The 20,353-nt window shown below is 39.1% G+C and overlaps 1 protein-coding gene and 1 long non-coding RNA gene across 14 annotated transcripts in view; one reads left to right on the top strand and one right to left on the bottom strand.

Moving 5' to 3' along the window:
• Positions 1–20,353, top strand: part of LOC130706631 (uncharacterized) — a 37,033-nt gene that overhangs the window by 7,906 nt on the left and 8,774 nt on the right. For 5 of the 11 annotated variants that reach the window (XR_009006814.1, XR_009006813.1, XR_009006810.1 and 2 more), the window contains exons 2-3: positions 10,905–11,030; positions 20,090–20,230. The exons of 4 other annotated variants lie outside the window; for them this stretch is intronic. This is a non-coding gene — a long non-coding RNA (uncharacterized LOC130706631). The remainder of the gene's footprint in view (positions 1–10,904; positions 11,031–20,089; positions 20,231–20,353) is intronic. 2 more of the 11 variants (XR_009006812.1, XR_009006817.1) reach the window with 1 other exon arrangement.
• Positions 7,221–20,353, bottom strand: part of LOC130706630 (stearoyl-CoA desaturase 5-like) — a 31,041-nt gene continuing 17,908 nt past the window's right edge. The window contains exons 3-4 of one of the 3 annotated variants that reach the window (XM_057539325.1): positions 10,737–10,832; positions 7,221–7,538 (exon numbers count right to left, since the gene is read on the bottom strand). In XM_057539325.1, coding sequence (XP_057395308.1) covers positions 10,782–10,832 — 51 coding nt within the window. In that variant the 3' untranslated portion in view covers positions 7,221–7,538; positions 10,737–10,781. Of the gene's footprint in view, positions 7,539–10,736; positions 10,833–11,623; positions 11,886–14,425; positions 16,320–20,353 lie in introns of those variants that run through there. The other 2 variants (XM_057539324.1, XM_057539326.1) reach the window with 2 other exon arrangements.

The raw sequence follows: 20,353 nt of genomic DNA, 5'->3' as shown, positions 1-20,353 counted from the left end.
ACTACTTGTAATCCAATTGCAATGGCGAGCGACCAGAGGTACCATAACTGATTTAGTGAGCCATCCGCTGTTTCAGTATACCAGCAGTGCATGCTTAGACATGCACGGCTTAATCTTTGAGACAAGCATTCGCTACTGGCAGGATCAACCAGGTAGAGAGAAAAAGATAAATGTTTCAATTCTGCTTACAAGGGTATAATTTAACAAATTACTGTAAGTCATAATTAGTTTAAGGGGAGGGTTTTGCTTACACCTGGAAAACACAGATTGAAAACAGTCATTTTTCAGATAGAAACCATAAAAATTATAACCATAGTCACCAGTTTACCCAGTCATGTGCAACTAATCGTTTTTGTTAACAGCTTTATGAAGCCATCAGGTTTCCCATTAGAATTCTTCAAGATCTTACCCAGTTCACCTTTATGGTCTGAAACCCAGAAACTTGTATTTATCCAAAGGTCCCTTCTATAAATCTTCTTGAAGAGGAAGCATTTTTGCAAAGGCATCAGAGTGAAACCATAACTGTGTACAATGACGAAAGACTTAAGGCGGCACTTTTTTTTTTTTTTTTGGGTGTAATTCAGATTTTATTGCTTATTATGTCATTCCATACAACTTTAGGTAAACACGTTGAGAAAATATACTGGGAGTATTAAACAGATGATGGCAATATTGATGAAAATGTTCAAGTATTTTACATAAGGTAGTTAAGAGGCACCGCTGCCACCGTCACCACCACCCCCCCCGAAATTTGTACATTTCGTATAAAAAGAGTAAAAATAGTTCATTGGCATTTAACTAGCATTATTCTTTGTAATCTATGAACCACGATATGCCTGAATAATTTCAGAATCTTCAGAGCAAAACAAAGCATTTTCTTCCACTAGCAGACATAGCAGTTTCAGTTTCTTTCAAAAACAAGCAAACAAATCAGCACAACAAAAACTATACACACAACCCCAAAACAAAAAAGTTGGCATATTCCAGTGGTCCGGAATTTTGACATTTCTATCGCATTAATTCAAGAAATAAAATGTGATTCAGCATTTAAAAATGAGACAAGCTTCTTCACCAGAGTTATACTTACTTTATAATTGAAACGATTTAACTGAAGCCAATGTTAACCCAGCAAAAACCATGGCTATAACTCAAACTGCTCTTTTGATAAAGAAACTTCTTTAAAAGTTAACTATTCTTTAAAAACTCAGACCCGAGCTGCACAGGTGTAATTGAGGAACCGACAACTGACTCTTCCAGAAACCACAGCAGCAGTTCTAAGTGTTTTTGAAGCTGGGGAGTATATTCAGAATCACTGTAAATGGCACATACACATCAGTAACTTCCTGCTAAAACAGCATTTGAAAGACTTCTAGGTCTATTTTTACAAAGATGAGTGGGCTGAGACATACATTTGGCTACTTGAAAAGAAACAAAGAGAAGGCACGTTTAAATCTGATTACGATGCAATTGACAAAGTAACGTGGTTACTGCGGTGACATGCAACACTTTCCGACAATAAAGGGAATTCTGACTGGTCACATTTTACCAGGACATACCAAATTTTAGGAACTCCATATAATCTGTAGAATACCTGTATCATTTGGCATACAATGTAACTTAAGAAGATTTATTGCTTATTTGACAACACTTCCCGTGTAATTCAACATACCAAGTCAACCTAATTAGTTAATATCTCTCTTTGGGATGTTTCAGGGGCCCTTTGAAGCACCCCAAAGTTGGCTAGAGGTCAAAGGAACTTCATTATAATTTGATTTGGGAAGTTTTGTCCGAAAAATAAGAAAAGGGGTTAAAACAGTCAGATAGGATCACATGTCACTGTGAAACAATAGTTATTCAGTTAGCCAAAGTAACAATAAAAGATTTCAAAGGCAAGTACAGAACAATCTCTTAAAAGGCAGAAAAACTTAAACTCTGGTATCAAAGGCAGTCCAAAATCTTAAGAAACCTTGTCTACTTAACAGAGAGAAAAGCGAAATTCAAGTTTTGCACCAGCTTACTTTTAAAATTTATTTACTCAGTTAAACTTATTTTAAACTTAGTCAATCCTGACCACGTACAGAACTCTTTTTTTCAGGGTCCACTTTCCATAAACCTTCTGTCACTTATTTTAGCACAGTTCTGACTTTCAAGTGGTCAAATATCTGGAGAGACTAATTTTAGATAGACCTTCCTAAAAGATAAGTATTTTAAAAAGTTCACCTAAAGCTCTTATTTCATTTGCATTTTCTTTCCTTAAAAGTTTCTTCACATCAGGTTATTTCCTTGCTGACGAATTTGCAATAGATATAACAAGATTTTATTCAGCTTATATTAAACCTAGGCACAATAAAAGTATTATACTTAATGTTGATGACTCTAACAGCATGTCTATATTTATTAGATCAACAAACGACCGTTAGTACCAGGTCTGAATTAATACTAAATATTTCCCAGTTCACATGAACCTGAAGCTCATTTAGCTCAATTTCTCTTGTATTTAGAATAGTTTGGTTTGTAAGTGCTCACTTTTCTTTAAGCCAATTAAATAGAGCTCATCCACAAATCAACCTCAGCAATGTTATCCAAAGACAAAGACACATACAAGGACACAAACATACAGAGACGTCATAGTTGTCACTTCCAAATTTCAGCAGGGAGTCGGGTACAGCTATGTGAAACCCATCAGTTTACAAAAAGAGGTTGGATTCAAATTAGGTTTCTGACAGATGGAAAAAATCAAACTCACTTGTCTAGATGGCTGAATTTTTACAGAAAAGACACTTAGGTTTTTTATTTATCCTTGATAAGTCAATTTCTAAATTACTTTACCCTCTTTTCAAAAGATGCATTTTAAAAAGATGGCAGAGATGAGGGTTCCTGAGAAGACCAGAAAGGACGTTTGCATCTCAAAGATACAGGCAAGTTTTTCCTAGGATGACTTTGTTTCCCCTTTGTTTAATATTTACAAGCCTCTTAAGATAAACAGGGAGGGGTTGGGGAGTGGTATCTATTGGAGAGTCAATCAACTCGTTCCCCACTGTCAAAGTTCCCTGGGGCTCCTGTGGGGAAATTGGAATCGGACGCCTCAAGTCCAAGGGCGTCGCCTGGCCTCTCATAGGTTGTCAGCACAAGGGAAATTGCCCTGCTGTGGAAGTGGCTCCCGGTCCAAGTTGGGTGGCCTGTGGAGTCTTAGATGGTGATACTAAATCCGGCTCCTGTGCTCTGGGCGTTAACACAGAAACTTCTATTTGACCCCCGTGGGTAGGGGAAACAGGAGGTGGTGAATATGATGGCGGCATGGGGGGAGGGTGGGCAGTTGGAACAACTGCCGGTGCAGCTTGCTGTTTTGCAAAACACTTGTAACTGCGAGATCCTATAAAAGTTGAGTGAGCCATTCAGGGGCTACCGCCCTTCTGATCCTATATTTTGGGTCCGCACCCTATTACAATAATATATCATGTGTTTCTTAGTCATAGGCTCAGGGCTATGTTTCACCCATTTATCTAATATAGGCCCCAAAGGGCTCTCCTTCAGGGTAGATGGAGTATTTCCCGTTTTGTACACCAAAACGCAAAAGACGCAAGCAAACTCTGGCATCAGTGCACACCAAACCAAGACCAAAACCAACGAACCAGTTCCCAAATCGGTTCTGAGGGGGTGTAGTGGTGTAGAGAGCAGCCGTCTGGTCCAGAAGCCCACAGGCAGCTAGGAGGAGCTGTGTTAGTGCAAAGGCTCCGGGACACACAGTCCATTCTCAGCCCAGAAGGAACAGCCAGGGGGAACCAGTGGGAGGGCTTGACTAACTGACCTTTGTGCCTGCTATAAAGCTTATTGTTTAGCTCTTCGCCAGTAAAATATGGAGGGTTTGTACGTGGCTGCATAAATGGGTCTACGAAGGATGGACAAGTGTGGTATTTGTTGCCTGCGAAGTGTGAAGAGACCTAAGCAAGACGAGTTGGGCTTGCTATAGTGTGTTGGGGGGCTGAATAGTTAACAGCTGAGGTTTAGCTGCAAGAGGAATTTCCTGGCTTTTAGAGGATCAGTTAATGCCCAGAAATGTAATAGTTGTGGACAGCCCTTGAATTTTCTGTGGGGCAGTAGCCCACCTGTATGTTATAGATGGGTCACCAACCATGTTAGGGCCTCGTGCACCAATCTCCTGAGGGGCTCTGGATTAGAACCTCAGTATAGTGCCAGACGGTGCAAGGGGACACCAGGTCTTGCCAGCAAAGACTGTGGGCAATAGCTGGGCTGTTAAGATAGCCAGTAGGCAGACAGGTTAAAACATACTGGGTGCCTTCTGCAGTAAAAGTAGACTGCAGCTGGGACTCCTCAATAACTGGTACTGAATAGAACATAATAGCTAGATTGTCACAGCAAAGTAATTCCCTGGAGCCCTTTGGATATCCTTAATTAACTGGACAGTGTTGGAAATGGGAGCCTTAATAGTGGGGATCAGCATTGATATTTCAGTAGTTGCTTATAAGGCGCCACTCATTAATAGCAGGCTTTAATAGCAGCCAAATGGGGGAATTGAAAAGGAGAAATGGTGTGTTTAATGAATTCTTCTTGTCATACATTTTGAATTTTGGGCTGCAATCCCACAGCCCCCTGTCATACATGTTATTGGGGGATATTTACTGTCTTGGGTGGCAGTCTTATGGGCTCCCAATATTCAGCTTCCACCAGGAAGACCAGGAATTTGGGTTTGTTCCAAATGGCGTTGTGGTACATCAAGGCATCCATAGCTGTAACGGGAAAGGGTAGGGCCAAAGGGGCTACCAGCGCTAAAAGATTTTTAATAAAGATTGTTTCAGTAGTGACATTCAGTGGAAGTTGAATGCTTTCTACTCCCCTGACTATTATGCGTTGTAATCTAACGTGTGGCCCTTGCTTATAATTGAAGGGTTTCCCAGGAAGCAGTGTAATTTGAGCTCCAGTTGTCAATGAGAGCCATAAGAAAAGTTGTTTATGTGTGTCACAAGGATAATTAGAGAAGTATATGGGCAATTGTCCCAGAGGAGGGCCACGCTCCAGGGATCTGCCAGGTCCCTAAGGCAGAGGCCTTGGCAGAGGTCAGGGTACAGGATTCGGAGAGGTGACAGCTGCCCATCACTCCAGTCTGCTGAAGAGTCTGTAATGCCTGAGCAAACATTTCTACCTTGTGCTTGGGCTGTCCCCAGGTTACGTCATTAGGGACCCCGATCTCCAGAGCTGCCAGTACAGGGAGGTCTGTTAGTCATCTCATGAAGGATGGAGCTGTGTGAAGCACCACCCCTTGGTGGAGACCAGTAAGGGTCCCAGAAGTCCCTATATCCCTTAAGGGTCCTCTGTTGGGTTCCTGGCCGATGGGGCAGCGGGGCCCATGTGCCTTTACTGGCAAGCGAGATTCGGGGCTTCAGAAAAATTATCTTTCTCATATCTAGCTACAACATGGATGCAGTCCAATGCCTGTTGTACTGTATCTGACGTTTCTTTGAATTGTAACAGCATGGCTTTATAATTAGGGGGAACACAGTTCTCCCCCTTCCCTTGGAGAAATTTTTTCTAGAAAAATTTGCATTTCTATCATGGTATAGTTACATGTCTCTGTTTCTTGTTCATGCTGGTCATCCGATGTTTTGCTGCAATGGATGGTGACAGGGAATACGTGGAAGGGAGTTTTCCTCTTCCCTGACTCATATGCTGCCACTTCCTGTTTAGGGTGTCCCGGTCAGCCTTGGTGGGGTCAAGGGATGATTTGCAACAGCAGCAAGAATTGCAGCAACATAGGAGGCACTTACCTCAGCGGCATTTGCCCGCTCGGGGTGCCATGATGCCCCTGGTAGAGCTGCCTCTGTCACGGGTTAGGGCTGTGTGGGGAACTCATGGATGTATGTTTGGGGTATAGGATGGTTTGGGGTAATAGTAAAGCTGTGTAGAGACTGTGTATGTGTGATCTGGGGAGAGATGAGGGGCCTGAGTGCCTTTATGAGTGTACGGTTGGTGTAGCATGGTGCGGCTGGGTGGTGGGGCTGGTTCTGGGTGTTTTGAGGCTCTGTGTGCAGGCACTTGAGAAGAGGCAGGGGTATGCATTTTAATGCTTTGTGTGTTGGATCTGTGTGTATTCAGAGTATAGGGGTTATACATATGCTCATCCTGTAGGGTAAGAGTTTAGGGAGTGTATTTTTGGTGTGGAGGAATTTGCAGAGATTGGGGTTGTCAGTGTAAATTGGGGTTGCTAGCTGTGTGTGTATAATCAGGGGATGTGACAGAGGTTGGTTATAGTATCTCAAGAGGGAGATGGGTGTATGTTTGTATTGGGGGTGTGAGTTCATCATGTGTTGTGGGGGGAGTATTTAGGAGAAGGTTGGAAACCTTGTGTCTCTCTGATGGTATTTTGTGTTTGTCTCAGCTTCTGAGGCATTGTACATACGTGGATGTTCACAGCTGTGGGGGGACTGTATGTGTTATATTTGGATTTTGGGGGTTGTGTCTTATATTAAGAAGTATGTGAGTTTGGTTTGAATGTATTTGGCTATTGTTGAAGGGTTTGTGTGTTTGCATTGGGGGGTTATATGGGGTTGGGTGGACTTTTGTGGGATATGAGGATTTCGGTGTTTGATTATCGGGGGCCGTTGGGGGTGTGTTTTTGTATTCAAGACTGTGGCTGTGATTTTATTGGGGTTTGTAGTGCATGTGTACTGGAGCAGGAGGGTTCTGGGCACACAGGCATCTGCTTATAGGTAGGGAGTGTGTGGGTTTGAGGGTGTTTGGAGCTCTGTGGGGCTGCGTGATGGTGGCACAGGCGACTGTGGGCAGGTGGAGTGTGTGTTGGGCTGGAAGGGAAACTCGAGGGCATGTTGGTGACTGTGAGGCGCCCATGTGAACTCCCACGTGGACTGACCTTTGTTCCTTCTGATCTTCTATGGCTTGTACCCATCCTGATCTTCTGCGGCAGCAACGCCCCTGGAACGGTCAGCAATACTCTGCTCATTCTTAGCCAGATGAGTCAGGAAATGTCACTTCCTCTGGCAGCTGGATGTGTCTCTTGCAAGTGAGTGGTCCTGGAGTCCAGGGTGCAGGACTGGTGGACAGATGCAGAGTGAGGCTGATTCCCCCATGAGCCCTCTCCTCAGTGAGGTGGCCAGGAGGTCAGGGCTGAATCTCCAGAGGGTCAGACATGGCCAGTCCTCTCTAGAATGTGCTGGAGGGGCCAACTCATTGAATGGACCCTGCCAGGAGATAAACAGACCCCGAGGACAATTCCTAAGGGAGAAGTCTATACCTAGCCATCTTCCACTTTCTCCTTTGGATGGCCTCTACCACAAGGTAAAAGCTAAGCCCCCTCACACGGCCCTTCTTGGCCTGGTCTTACTGACCGGCCAGTCTCTCCCCACATCCTGGTTCACTCTGGGCCCTCTGGTGATACCAGCATGAGGCCCCCCTGCGTGTCAGTTCTCACCTCCTTGCCTTGGCCCATGCTGCCCTTGCTGTTTGTCCTGCTCTTCCTCCCCCAAGGCTGCTGTGAGTCACCTTCTCCAGGTGGGAAGGATCCACTGAAAATGCAAATTTGAGTAATTACTGCATCACCTGAGTCTCTAGCACGTGCCAGGCACTATGACGCTTGCCAAATCCATAAACACCCCACAAAGCGGATGAGCTATTAGTTGCACTTTGCAGGTGATGAAGCTGAGGTTCAGAGGTGAGCAACCATGACCAAGTACCCTGTATGTACCAGAATATCAATCAGACTGGTCAACATATCCAATAAAGCCAAACATTAGTCTGATCAGGATGCCTAGATGCCAGGCTGTAAAGGCGCAAAATATGTCCCAGCAAGAGAAGGAGCAGTGCCAAGTACCCCAGCAAAGAAGCAGAGTTCATATCCTGCTTTCTTAATCAAAATAGCTGCAGATCAACCCACAGTTTCCTACTCTGTTAATAGGAGGAAAATACCAATGTGCGTTGTCCTATAAAACTACCTTAAAATAATATGTATGATCCCGAGTGCTTTGGTAATGACCCCAAATCATCATCATGAAGTTGGGATACTTCTTAAAACACTGCAAGTCTTACACACTGGCATATAGAATCTGTAAAGTCAGTTCTTTGGGTAATGATGGTAGATGGAAGTGGCCCAGAAGGACAGAAGACAGAAAATAGAGCAGAAACTATTTGTCCAGAGGTGACAATGGGTCATAGCCAAGGTTCAAGCATTACTAGGGAGGTGGTGAAAATAGTAATGGGCATAGAGTGTAATAAGTCAAGGATATCTCATGTAGTTTCCAATGAAAGTTTATGAAAGACATATAACTAAAAAGATAATAGGCTGGGAGGTGAAATAGTACAAAACATTTGATATATTTTTTACAAGGGTAAAAGAAGATAGAAATGAACATTAAAGAAGTCGGTCAAATAGAAAAACTGTAAGATGGTAATAACCTCACAATATGATGAGGCAACTTAGATTTATTTTGTTTAAATAAATTGGTAGACTATATTTAGAGTAGTTTTAAGTTTAAAGAGAATTTGAGCAGAATATAGAGTTCCCATACACCCCCCCACATCTACTCCCCAAACCAAAGTTTCCCCTATTATTAACGTCTTGCATTAGTGTGGGGCATTTTTTACAATTGATGAGCCAAAGTTCATACATTCCTATTAACTAATATCCATAGTTTACATTACAGTTTACTCTGTTTTATATCCTATGGGTTTTGACGAATGTAGTATGACAAGCATTGACCATTACAGTATCATACAGAATAGTTTCAGTGCCCTACCTTTTCCAGGATGTCATATAGCTGAAATCATACAGTATGTATCCATTTCAGTTTGGCCTCTTTCATTTAGCAATATGTGTTTAGGGTTCCTCCATGTCTCTTCCATTTAGTACTCTTATAGCTCAAGCTGCCATAACATAATACTATAGGCTTGGTGACTTTAACAACTCACAGTTCTAGAGGCTTGGAAGTCTAAGATCACGGGGCTGGCCAATTCAGTGCCTGGTGAGGGCTCTCTTCCTGGCTTGCAGACAACTGTCTTTTCACTGTGTCCTCACATGGTGAAGAGAGACCGAAACAACTCTCTGGTTTCCTCTTACAGGGGCACTAATAGAGCCTAATCCTCATGACATCATTTAATCTAATTACCTGCCAAAGGCCTCATCTCCAAATACCATCACTTTGTTAGAGCTTGAATATATGAATTTTGGGGGGACAGAATTCAGTTGATAGCCTCATTCTTCTAACAGTATAAAATATGACGAATAAAGAAAGCTCATCATTAAATTATCTCTTTTCTAGCAATACATAGATATTTACTTGCTTTTTATAAACCATTTACATATTTTAAGGTAAATGAATTAAAGATTTAAAAAAGTCAGGTAGAACAAGATAAGAAATTGTAGGTACAAACATGCTGAAGCAAAAACACGTAAACCCCGCCGTTGCATTGTCTCAAAAATTCAGTTAGAGTTCTAAGGTCTGATTTAGGTTTCCACCTCTGGTTCATGCCATTTGCTCTACCACAACAATAGGGATGGGGTAGTATGCTGAAGTTAGGACATTAAAAAAACCATTAGAAAACAGATACCTCGCTAAACTGAATGTTTATTTGGTGTGAATTGAGGCTGTTTCTTCTTAACGATATGATTCATATTAAAACTTGTCAGGACACAGTAAATTAACTAAATGTAACTTGGGGAGAAGGTTTACTTTTTACTGAGATACAATTAACCGTTTTAACTCGCACGATTCAATAGCATTTAGTACATTCACCATGTTGTGCAACCCTTACTTCTATGTGGTTCAAAAATATTTTTATCGCTTTAAAGGGAAGACCTACCCATGCTTTCTTCTACCTAACCCCTGGGCAGTCACTGTCTCTATAGAGACAGTCTGCTTTCTGTCTCTATAGATATATCGATTTGGATATTTCATATAAGTGTAAAATATACAGTATGTGACCATTTATGTCTGGCTTCTTTCACATAGCATAATTTTCAAGGTTCACCTATATTGTAGTGTGTATCATTACCTCATTTCTTTCTTCTTCCCATCTTTAATGAGGTATAATAGAGAAATAAAAATATATCTTTAAGATATACAACTTGATGTTTTGATATACATATACATTTTCGAAATCATTGCCACAATCAAGCCAATTCACATATCCATCACCTCATATAATTACCATTTTCTTTTTTCTTTCTTTATGGTGAGAACACTTCAGATCTATCCTCTTAGCAAATTCCAAGTACACAATACAGCATTGTTAACTATATGCACAGTTCTACATTTCCAGAAATTATTCACCTTGCATAACTGAAACTTTGTACCTCGTGATCAATACCTGCCAATTTTCCCATGCCCTCATCTACTGTCAACCACTGTTCTGCACCCCACATCTATGACTATTTCAGATTCCACATAAAAGTAGCATCCTGAAGTGTTTGTAGCTGTCTTTCTGTATCTGGCTTATTTCACGTAGCATAATCTCTTTCAGGTTCATCCATGTTGTCACAAATAGCAGCATTTCCTTCATTTTAAAGGCTGAATAATATTCCATCGTATACAGGCATACCTTGGAGATACTGCAGGTTTGGTTCCAGACCACCAAAATAAAGCAAATATTGCAACAAAACAAGCCACATGAATTTTTTGGTTTACCCGTGCATATAAAACTTATGTCTCTACTATATTATAGTGTGTTAATGTGCGATCGCATTATGTCTAAAAAACCAATGTACATACCTTAACTTGAAAGTAATGCTAATTGGGAAAATGGCACCAATGGACTTACTCAATGCAGGACTGCCACAGACCTTCAATCTGTAGACAACGTAGTATCTGCAAAGCACAATAAAAGGAGATATGCCTGTTTATATACCACACTCTGTTTATCCATTCATGAATCTACAGACACTTCGGTTGATCCAATGTCTTGGCTACTGTGAAAAGTAAACATGGAAGTGCATATGTCTCTTCACGATACCGATTTCATTTCCTTTTGCTGTATACCCAGAAGTGGGATTGCTGAGTCATAAGGTAGGTGTATTTTTAATGTTTTGAGGACTTCAATACTGTTTTCCTTAGTGGCTGTATCAATTTATATACCCAACAAAAATGCACGAGGGTTCCCTTTTCTCCACATCCTCATCAACACTTGTTATCTTTTGTCTTTTTGATAATTGCCATTATAACAGGTGTGAGGTGATATCTCATTGTGGTTTGACTTGCATTTCTCTGACAGTTAGTGATGTTGAGCACCTTTTCATACATCTGTTGGCCATTTATATGCCTCCTTTGGAGAAATGTCTATTCAAGTCCTTTGCCCAATTTTAAAAATAAATTTATTTTATTTATTTATTTATTTTTGGCTGCATTGGGTCTTTGTTGCTGAGCGTGGGCTTTCTCTGGTTGAGGTGAGTGGGGGCTACTCTGTTGTGGTGCACGGGCTTCTCATTGCACTTGCTTCTCTCATTGCAGAGCACGATCTCTAGGTGCGCGGGCTTCAGGAGTTGTGGCATGTGGACTTAGTTGCTCCACGGCATGTGGGATCTTCCCAGACCAGGGCTCAAACCCGTGTCCCCTGCATTGGCAAGTGGATTCTTTTTTTTTTTTTTTTTTTTTTTTAAATTTTATTTATTTATTTATTTATTTTTGGCTGTGCTGGGTCTTCGGTTCGTGCGAGGGCTTTCTCTAGTTGCGGCAAGTGGGGGCCACTCTTCATCGCGGTGCGGGGACCGCTCTTCATCGCGGTGCACGGGCCTTTCACCATCACGGCCCCTCCCGTTGCGGGGCACAGGCTCCAGACGCGCAGGCTCAGCAGCTGTGGCTCACGGGCCCAGCTGCTCCGTGGCATGTGGGATCTTCCCAGACCAGGGCTCGAACCCGTGTCTCCTGCATTAGCAGGCAGATTCTCAACCACTGCGCCACCAGGGAAGCCCAGGCAAGTGGATTCTTAACCACTGCACCACCAGGGAAGTCCCCCATTGGGATTTTAATCGGGATTGCATTGAATCTGTGGATCACTTTGGGTAGTATGGATATTTTAATGATAGTAAATCCTCCAGTTCATGAACATGGGATGTCTTTCCATATTATCAGTGTCATCTTTAATTTTCCTCATCAACTTTTTATACTTTTCAATGTAGAGATCTTTCACCCATTTGGCTAAATTTATTCCTAAGTATTTTATTCTTTGAAATGAAATTAAGAATGGGGTTGTTTTCTTAATTTCCTTTTTTGGGTAGGTCATTCCTTTTGTATAATGACTTCTATATGCTGATTTTATATCCTGCACCTTTACTAAACTCACGTATGAGTTCTAACAGTTTTTTGGTTTTCATTTATTTATTTGTTTGTTTGTTTATTTTTGGGTGTTTGGGGTCTTCGTTTCTGTACGAGGGCTTTCTCTAGTTGCGGCAAGCGGGGGCCACTCTTCATCGCGGTGCACGGGCCTCTCACTATCACGGCCTCTTGTTGCGGAGCACAGGCTCCAGACGCGCAGGCTCAGTAGCTGTGGCTCACGGGCCCATTTGCTCCGTGGCATGTGGGATCTTCCCAGACCAGGGCTCGAACCCATGTCCCCTGCATTGGCAGGCAGATTCTCAACCACTGCACCACCAGGGAAGCCCCTCTAACAGTTTTTATTGCTGTTGGTTTTGAATCTTTAGGATTTTCTACATGTATGATCATGTCATCTGCAAACAGAGGTAATTTTACTTTTTCCTTTCTGATTTGGATGCATTTTATTTCTTTTTCTTGCCTAATTCCTCCGTCTTCCAGTGCTATGTTGAATAGAAGTGGTAAGTGTGGACATTCTTGCGTTCTTCCTGATATTAGAGGGACAGCTTTTAGTTCTTCACTGTTGAGTAAGATGTTTGCTGTGGCCTTTTCTTTTTCATATGCCTTTATTGTGTCGAGGTACATTCCTTCTACACCTAATTTGTTTAGAGTTTTTATCATGAAAGGATGTTGAATTTTGTCAAATCCTTTTCTGCCTCTATTGAGATGATCATATGATTTTTCCTTCATTCTGTTAGTGTGGTGTATCACATTGGTTGATTTGTGTATGTTGAACCATCCTTGCATCCCAGGAGTAAATCTGACTTGAGCATGGGGTATGATAATTTAAATTTATTGTTAAAATTGGTTTGCTAATACTTTGTCGAGGATTTTTGCATCTATGTCTATCAAAGATATTGGCTGTAATTTTCTTTTCTTGTAGTGTCTGTGTCTGGCTTTGGTATCGGGGTAATGCTAGCCTTGTAAAATTAGTTTGGAAGTGTTCCCTCCTATTCAGTTTTTTGGATGAGTTTGAAAAGGATTGATAGTAATACTTCAAATATTTGGCAAAATTCACCAGGGAAGCCATGTGGTCCTGGATTTTCTATTTTGTTTTTTTTTTTTAATTATTGATTCAATCTCCTTATATGTTATTGGACTGTTCAGACTTTCTGTGTTATCTTGATTCAGTGTTGGTAGGTTGTATGTTTGTAGGAATGTATCCATTTCTTCTAGATTATCACATTTGTTGGCATAATTGATAATGGACCCTTATGATTCCTTTATTTCTGAGGCATCATTTATATTGTCTCCTCTTTCATTTCTGATTTTATTGTGTTGTCTTGCGTATTTTTTTCTTAATTCATGTAGTCAAGAGTCTGTCAAATTTATCTTTCCAAAAAACACCACTTAGTTTTGTTTCTATTTTCTATTGTTTTTCTATTCTCTATTTATTTCTGCTCTAATCTTTACTATTTCCCTCCTTCTGCCAAATTTGAGATTACTTTTTTCTTCTTTTTCTAGTTCCTTGAGGCATAAAGTGAGATTGTTTACTTGAGTTTTGACTTCTCCTTTAATGTATGCATTTATCACTACAAACTTCTCCTGTAGTACTGCTTTTGCTGCATCCCATAAATCTTGGTGTGTTGTGTTTCATTTTAGTTTGTGTCAAGATTCTTTTAAAATTCCCTTTTGATTTTCTCTTTGAGCCAATGGTTGCTCAAGACTGTATTATTCAACATGATAAATATAATTAACATTGCTGTGTGTTATGTATGAAGGTTAAGAGAGTAAATCCTAAGAGTTCTCATCACAAGGAAAACATTTTTCTCTTTTTCTTTTATTTTGTGGCCATATGAGATGATGTTCACTAAACTTACTGTGGTAATCATTTCTTGATGTACATAAGTCATATCTTTATGCTGTACACCTAAAACTTATGCAGGGCTCTATGGCAGTTATATCTCAATAAAAGTGGAACAGGGAAAAGAGTATATTGTTTAATTTTCACGTATTGGTAAATTTTCTTGTTTTCTTTTCTTTATTAAAATTTTGTTTTTAATGTAATTTTTTGCTCTGTTGGGTCTTCTTCGCTGCATGCAGGTTTTCTCTAGTTGCAGTGAGCAGGGACTACTCTTTGTTGTGGTACACGGGCTTCTGATTGCAGTGGCTTTTCTTGTTGCAGAGAACAGGCTTTAAGGCACGCAGGCTTCAGTAGTTGCAGCACTCGGGTCAGTAGTTGCGGCACGTGGGCCCTAGAGTGCAGGCTCAGTAGTTGTGGTGCATGGGCTTAGTTGCTGTGCATCATGTGAGATCTTTGCTTACCAGGGATTGAACCCATGTCCCCTGCATTGGCAGGCAGATTCTTAAGCACTGTGCCACCAGGGACATCCAGATATTCCTGTTTTGTTACTATTATGGGATTTCTAGTTTCATACCATTGTGATCAGAAAAGATACTTGAAATTATTTCAGACTTTTTAAATTTGTTAAGACTTGATTGTGGCCTAACATATTATCTATTCTGGAGAATGGTGTGTGTGTACTTGAAATGAACGTGTATGTGCTGCTGTTGGATGAAATGTTTTGTATATGTCTGTAAGGACCATATGGTCCATAGTGTTGTTCAAGTCATGTTTGTTGATTGATTTTCTGTCTGGGTGTTCTATCCATTATTGTAACTGGGTTATTGAAGTCCCTTACTATTCGTGTACTGCAATCAATTTCTCCATTTAATTTCGATATTTCCTTTAGAGCTGTATGTGCTCTGATGCTGGATGCATATATAATTGTTATACCCTCCTGTTGACTTGACTCTTTTATTATCATATAGAAACCTTCTTTGTCTATACAGACAATTTTTGACTTAATGTCTATTTTGTCTGTTATGCATATAGGAACTCTCACTTTGTTTTGGTGGCCATTTGCATGGAGTATCTCTTTCCATCCCTTCACTTTGAGCCTGTATGTGTCTTTTAATCTAAAATGAGTCTCTTGTAGACAGCATAAGGTTGGATATTGTTTTTGTATCCATTCAGCCACTCTATGCCTTTTGATTGGGAAGATTAATCCATTTATATTAAACGAATTATCTATCAGTAAGGACTTACTATTGCTGTTTTGTTAATTGTCTTATGTCTGTTTTGCACTCTTTCTCTGTAGCTTTATTTCATTGTTGTTTGATTATTTTTTTGTAGAGATTTACTTTGATCCTTTTCTCTTTATCTTTTGTTTATTTATAGTAGGCCTTTTCTTTGTGGTTAGCTGAAGGCTACATAGAAATCTTGTAGTTCTAAACATCTATTCTTTTACTCCCACCCAAACTTTGTGTCCTTATAGTCAGTTACCTTCTTTTTATATTGTTAACAAATTTAAACTTTTATCTCAGGATTAAAGTACTTTATAAAGCACCATTACAGTGTTATTATGCTATATTTGTGTGTGTGTGTATGAGTTTACCATTGAAATTTATGCTTTTGTTTGCTTTTGCATTTCTGTTAACATGTTTTCATTTCAAAGTGATCTCCCTTAAGCATTTCTTATAAGGCTGGTCTAGTAGTGATGAACTGACTTTGATTTTGTTGACTTTATCTCTCCTTTATTTTTAAAGCATAATTTTGCTTGGTATGGTCATTTTTGCTCACAGTTTTTTTTTTTTTTTTCAGTACTTTGAATATATCATCCAACTCTCTCCTGGCCTGTAAGGTTTCTGCGGAGAAATTCACAAATTGTTTTCTGGGAGTTCCCTCATATGTGCCAAGTCACTTTTCTCTTGTTCCTTTCAATATTCTCTCTTTGTACTTCACATTTAACAAATTGATTATAACGTGATTGCGTGTAGTCTTCTTTGTGTTGATCCTATATTGAGCCCTTTGAACTTACTTCTACTGCTACACTATTTATTTCCTAGATATCTTATACCCTTTTTGTTCTTCAGTTCCTTCATTATTGCATTCTTTTGTGGTTGATGTTTTTCCCAGTTTACCATTTTGATTCTCTTCTTATTTCTTTTCTGTATATTTGCGAGGCAGCTTTCTTACTGCTTATCCTAGGAGTTAAAGTAAACATCTTAATTTTATGAAAAAACAAATTTGAAGTAATAACATTTTCATTTAATAATAACAAAAATTCTGCTTATTTACATCCCGCATCCTCGTTTACACTGCACCTGTCACAAATGACATCCTTATGTATTGTGTGCCCGTTAATAGCCTTATAATAACTATTTTATATATTTGTCTTTTAAATCACATTTTGAAAAGAGGCGTTACAAACCCTAACTGCAAATGTGTTGGCCTTTTAAACTTAGTGTAGTTACCTTTACCATTGTTCTTTAATTCTTCATATGGTTTCAAGTTATGTTTCATTTCAGCCTGAAGGATTCCTTTAACAGTTCTTATTGAGCAGATCTACCAGTAATGAACTTCGTCAGTGTTTCTTTATATGAATGTCTTAATTTTCCTCTATTTAAAAAAATTCTGGTAAAATATACATAACATAAAATTTATCATCTTAACAATTTAAGAGTGCAGGCCAGAGGCATGAAATATATTTACACTGCTGTGCTATCGTTACCATCATCCATCCACAGAACTTTTCATCTTGCAAAACTATAATAGTCTGTACTCATGAAACCACAACTCTCCATTTCCCTTGCCCCCTCACCCCTGGAAACCACCATTGTACTTTCTGTCTCTGTGAATTTGATTACTCTATGTACTTCATATAAGTGGGATCATACAGTATTTGTCCTCTTGTGACTGGCTTATTTTACTTAGCGTAATGCCTGAAGGTTGATCCATGTTGTAGCATGTGTCAGAATTCCCTTCCTTTTTAAGACTGAATATTGATTTATTGTTTGTATAGGTCACATTTTGTATATCCCTTCATCCCTCAATGGACCCTTGAGTTTTTTCACCTTTTGCCTATAGTGAATAATTCTGCTATGAACACGGGTGAACACATAACTCTTTGAGTTCATAATTTCAATTCTTTTTGAGTATTTAATAGGAACTCGAATTATGGGATCATATGGTAATTCTATTTTTAATGTTTTGAGGAACCACCATACTGTTTTCCTTTCTGGGTGCACCATTTTCCATACCCACCAACAGTGTACAAGTGTATACATACTGGATATTAACCTTATCAGCTATAGGATTTGCAAATCTTTTCTCCCATTCAGCAGGTTCGTTTTATTTTTTGATGAAAGGAGTATTTTTAAATTTTGAATATCTAGTTTATCTATTTCTTTTATTACCTCCACTTTTGGTGTCATATTCAAGAACTCTTTGCCAACTTTCATGTCATGGTTTTCTTCCCAGAACTTTCTTCTAAGAGTTCTATAGTTTTAGGTCTCACATTTAGGTCTTTGATTCACTGAGTTAATTTCTGTATGTGGTGTAAGGTAAGGGTCTACCGTCATTCTTTTGAATGTGGATATTGTTTTTCCAGTACCATTTGTTGAAATCGCTATCCTTTCCCCATTGGGTGGTCTTGGCACTCCTGTTGAAAATCATTTGGTGATGTATATACGGGTTTACTTCTGGGTTTCTATTTTGTTCCACTGGCCTATTCTCCATCCTGTATGTGTGTTTATGCCAGTACTATTTTGATTACTGTGGTTGTGTAGTAGGTTTTGAAATCAAGAAATTTGAAACTTCAAATTTTGTTCTTTTTCCACATTATTTTGACTATTCAGGCCTTTTAAATTCCATATGAACTTTAGGATGAATTTTACTACTTCTGAAAAAACCTCACTGTGATGTTTAAAGAGATTGCTTTTAATCCGTACATCCCCTTAAGTCGTGTTGACATATTAACAACATTAAGTCCTCCAATCTGTGAACACAAGATGCCTTTACATTTATTGGTGTCTTCATTAATTTCCTTCAGCAACGTTTTCTAGTTTTCAATGTACATGTCTTTTGTCCCGCTGGTTAAGTTAGTCCTCGTCTTTTACTATATTTCATGATATTTTAAATGGTATTTTTTTTTAACTTTCCTTTTCAAACTTTTCATTCTTAGTGTATAGAGAAACAGCTGATTTTTGAGTGTTGATTTTGTATCTGGCAAATTTTCTAAATTCATTTAGTAATTCTAACAGATTTTTTTTGGTGCTTGTGTGTTGTCTCTGAACAAATATAATTTTATTTCTTCCTTTCCGATTTAGATGCCTTTTATTTTTTATCTTGCCTTATTTATTTGGCGAGGAATTCCAGTACTTTGCTGAATAGAAGTGGTGACAACAGGCATCCTTCCTTTGTGTCTGATCTTAGGGAGAAAGATTTCACCACTGAATATAATAGCTGTTGGTTTTCTATCTGTGACCTTTGTTATGTTGAAGTCATCAACTTGTATTCCTGGTTTGTTGAGTTGTTTTTTTTTTTTTAATCATAATATGGCATTGAATTTTGTCAAATGTTTTTTCTGCATCAATTAAGAGGATCACATGGAGTTTAGTCCCTTCAATCTGTTTATGTGCTATACTACATTGATTGATTTTCATATGTTGAACGAACCTTGCCTTGCAGGAATAAATCCCATTTGGTCATGATGTATAATCCTTATAATGGGCTGTTCTGTCTCTTATTATTTTAAAGGGTTTTTGCATCAGTATTCATAAGGGATATTGGTCTGTAGTGTACTTTTCTTGTAGTGTCTTTAGGTTTGTAATTGATATAATGTTAACCTCATAGAATGAGTGAAGATACATTCTCTCCTCTTAAATTGTTTGGAAGAACTTGAGAAGGATTGGTGTTAATTCTTCTTTAAGTTGTTGGTAGAATTCACCATGAAGATACCTGGTGCTGGGCGTTCAGTTGTTGGGAGATTTTTGATAACTGATTCCATATCTTAACTTCTAGATCTGTTCAGATTTTGTATTTCTTGGTAGGATGTGTGCTTCTAGGAATGTGTTCATTTCATCTAAGTTATCAAATTTGTTTGTCTACAACTGTCAATAGTACTCTATTGTAAGCCTTTTTATCTCTACAAAATTGGTGGTAATGTCCCTTTCTTCATTTCTGATTTTACATATTTTGTTCTTATCTCTTTTTTTAATAGTCAATCTAACTAGTTTTGTCAATTTTGTTGATCGTTTTCCTCTTTTTACAGCTATTTTGAGGCATAACTGACAAAACTGTAATATATCTAAAACGTATAATGTGATTATTTGATATACGTATATATTGTGAAAGGATTCTCACAATCAAGTTAATTCACATACCCATCACCTGTCATATATTTACTTTTTGTGTGTGAGGACACAAATTCTACTCTCTCAGAAATTTTCAGTTACAGAATACAGCATCATCAGTTAGTCCCCATGATATACATTAGCTCCTCAGACCTTATTCCTTCATTTTATCCCTCATGTTATAACTGAAAATTTGTATCCATTTACCAGCATGTTCCCATTTCCCCCCATGCCCAACTGCAGGCAACAATTTCTGCTCTGTGTTTCTATGATTCCAACTTTTTTTTTAGATTCTACACATAAGTGATACCGGGCAGCATTTGTCTTTTCTCCATCAGGCTTATTTCACTTAGCATAATGTTCTCCAGGCTCATTCATGTTCTTGCAAGTGTAAGGATTTACTTTAAGGCTGAATAATATCCCATTGTGTATGTTATGTCTGTATATTTGTGTGTAAGTGTGTGTGTGTGTGTGTGTGTATGTATCAGATTTTGTTTATCCATTCATCTGTGAGAGACAGGCAGGTTCTTTCCATACCATTATTGTGAATAACATTTCAAAGTTTGTTTTTGTTTTTGTTTTTGTTTTTTTCCTGTACCACGTGGCTTGTGGGATCTTAGTTCCCCAACCTCGGATTGAACCCAGGCCCTCCCCTCAGCAGTGAGAGCACGAAGTCTTAACCACTGGACAGCTGGGGAACTCCTAAAAAAATATTGTTTCCTTTTGCTATATGACCAGAAGTGGAGTTGCTGGATCACATGGTATTGTAATTTTATTTTCTTGAGGAATCTCCATACTGTTTTCAGTACTGGTTGTACCAATTTACATTGCCAAAAACAGTGCACACAGATTCCCTTTTCTCCACATCCTCACCGGCATTTATC

This window comes from Balaenoptera acutorostrata, unplaced genomic scaffold (genome assembly GCF_949987535.1).
Source record: "Balaenoptera acutorostrata unplaced genomic scaffold, mBalAcu1.1 scaffold_924, whole genome shotgun sequence".
NCBI lineage: Eukaryota > Metazoa > Chordata > Mammalia > Artiodactyla > Balaenopteridae > Balaenoptera > Balaenoptera acutorostrata.
The sequence above is the reverse complement of the archived record's forward strand: the minus strand, read 5'-3'. Positions and strand labels throughout refer to the sequence as shown.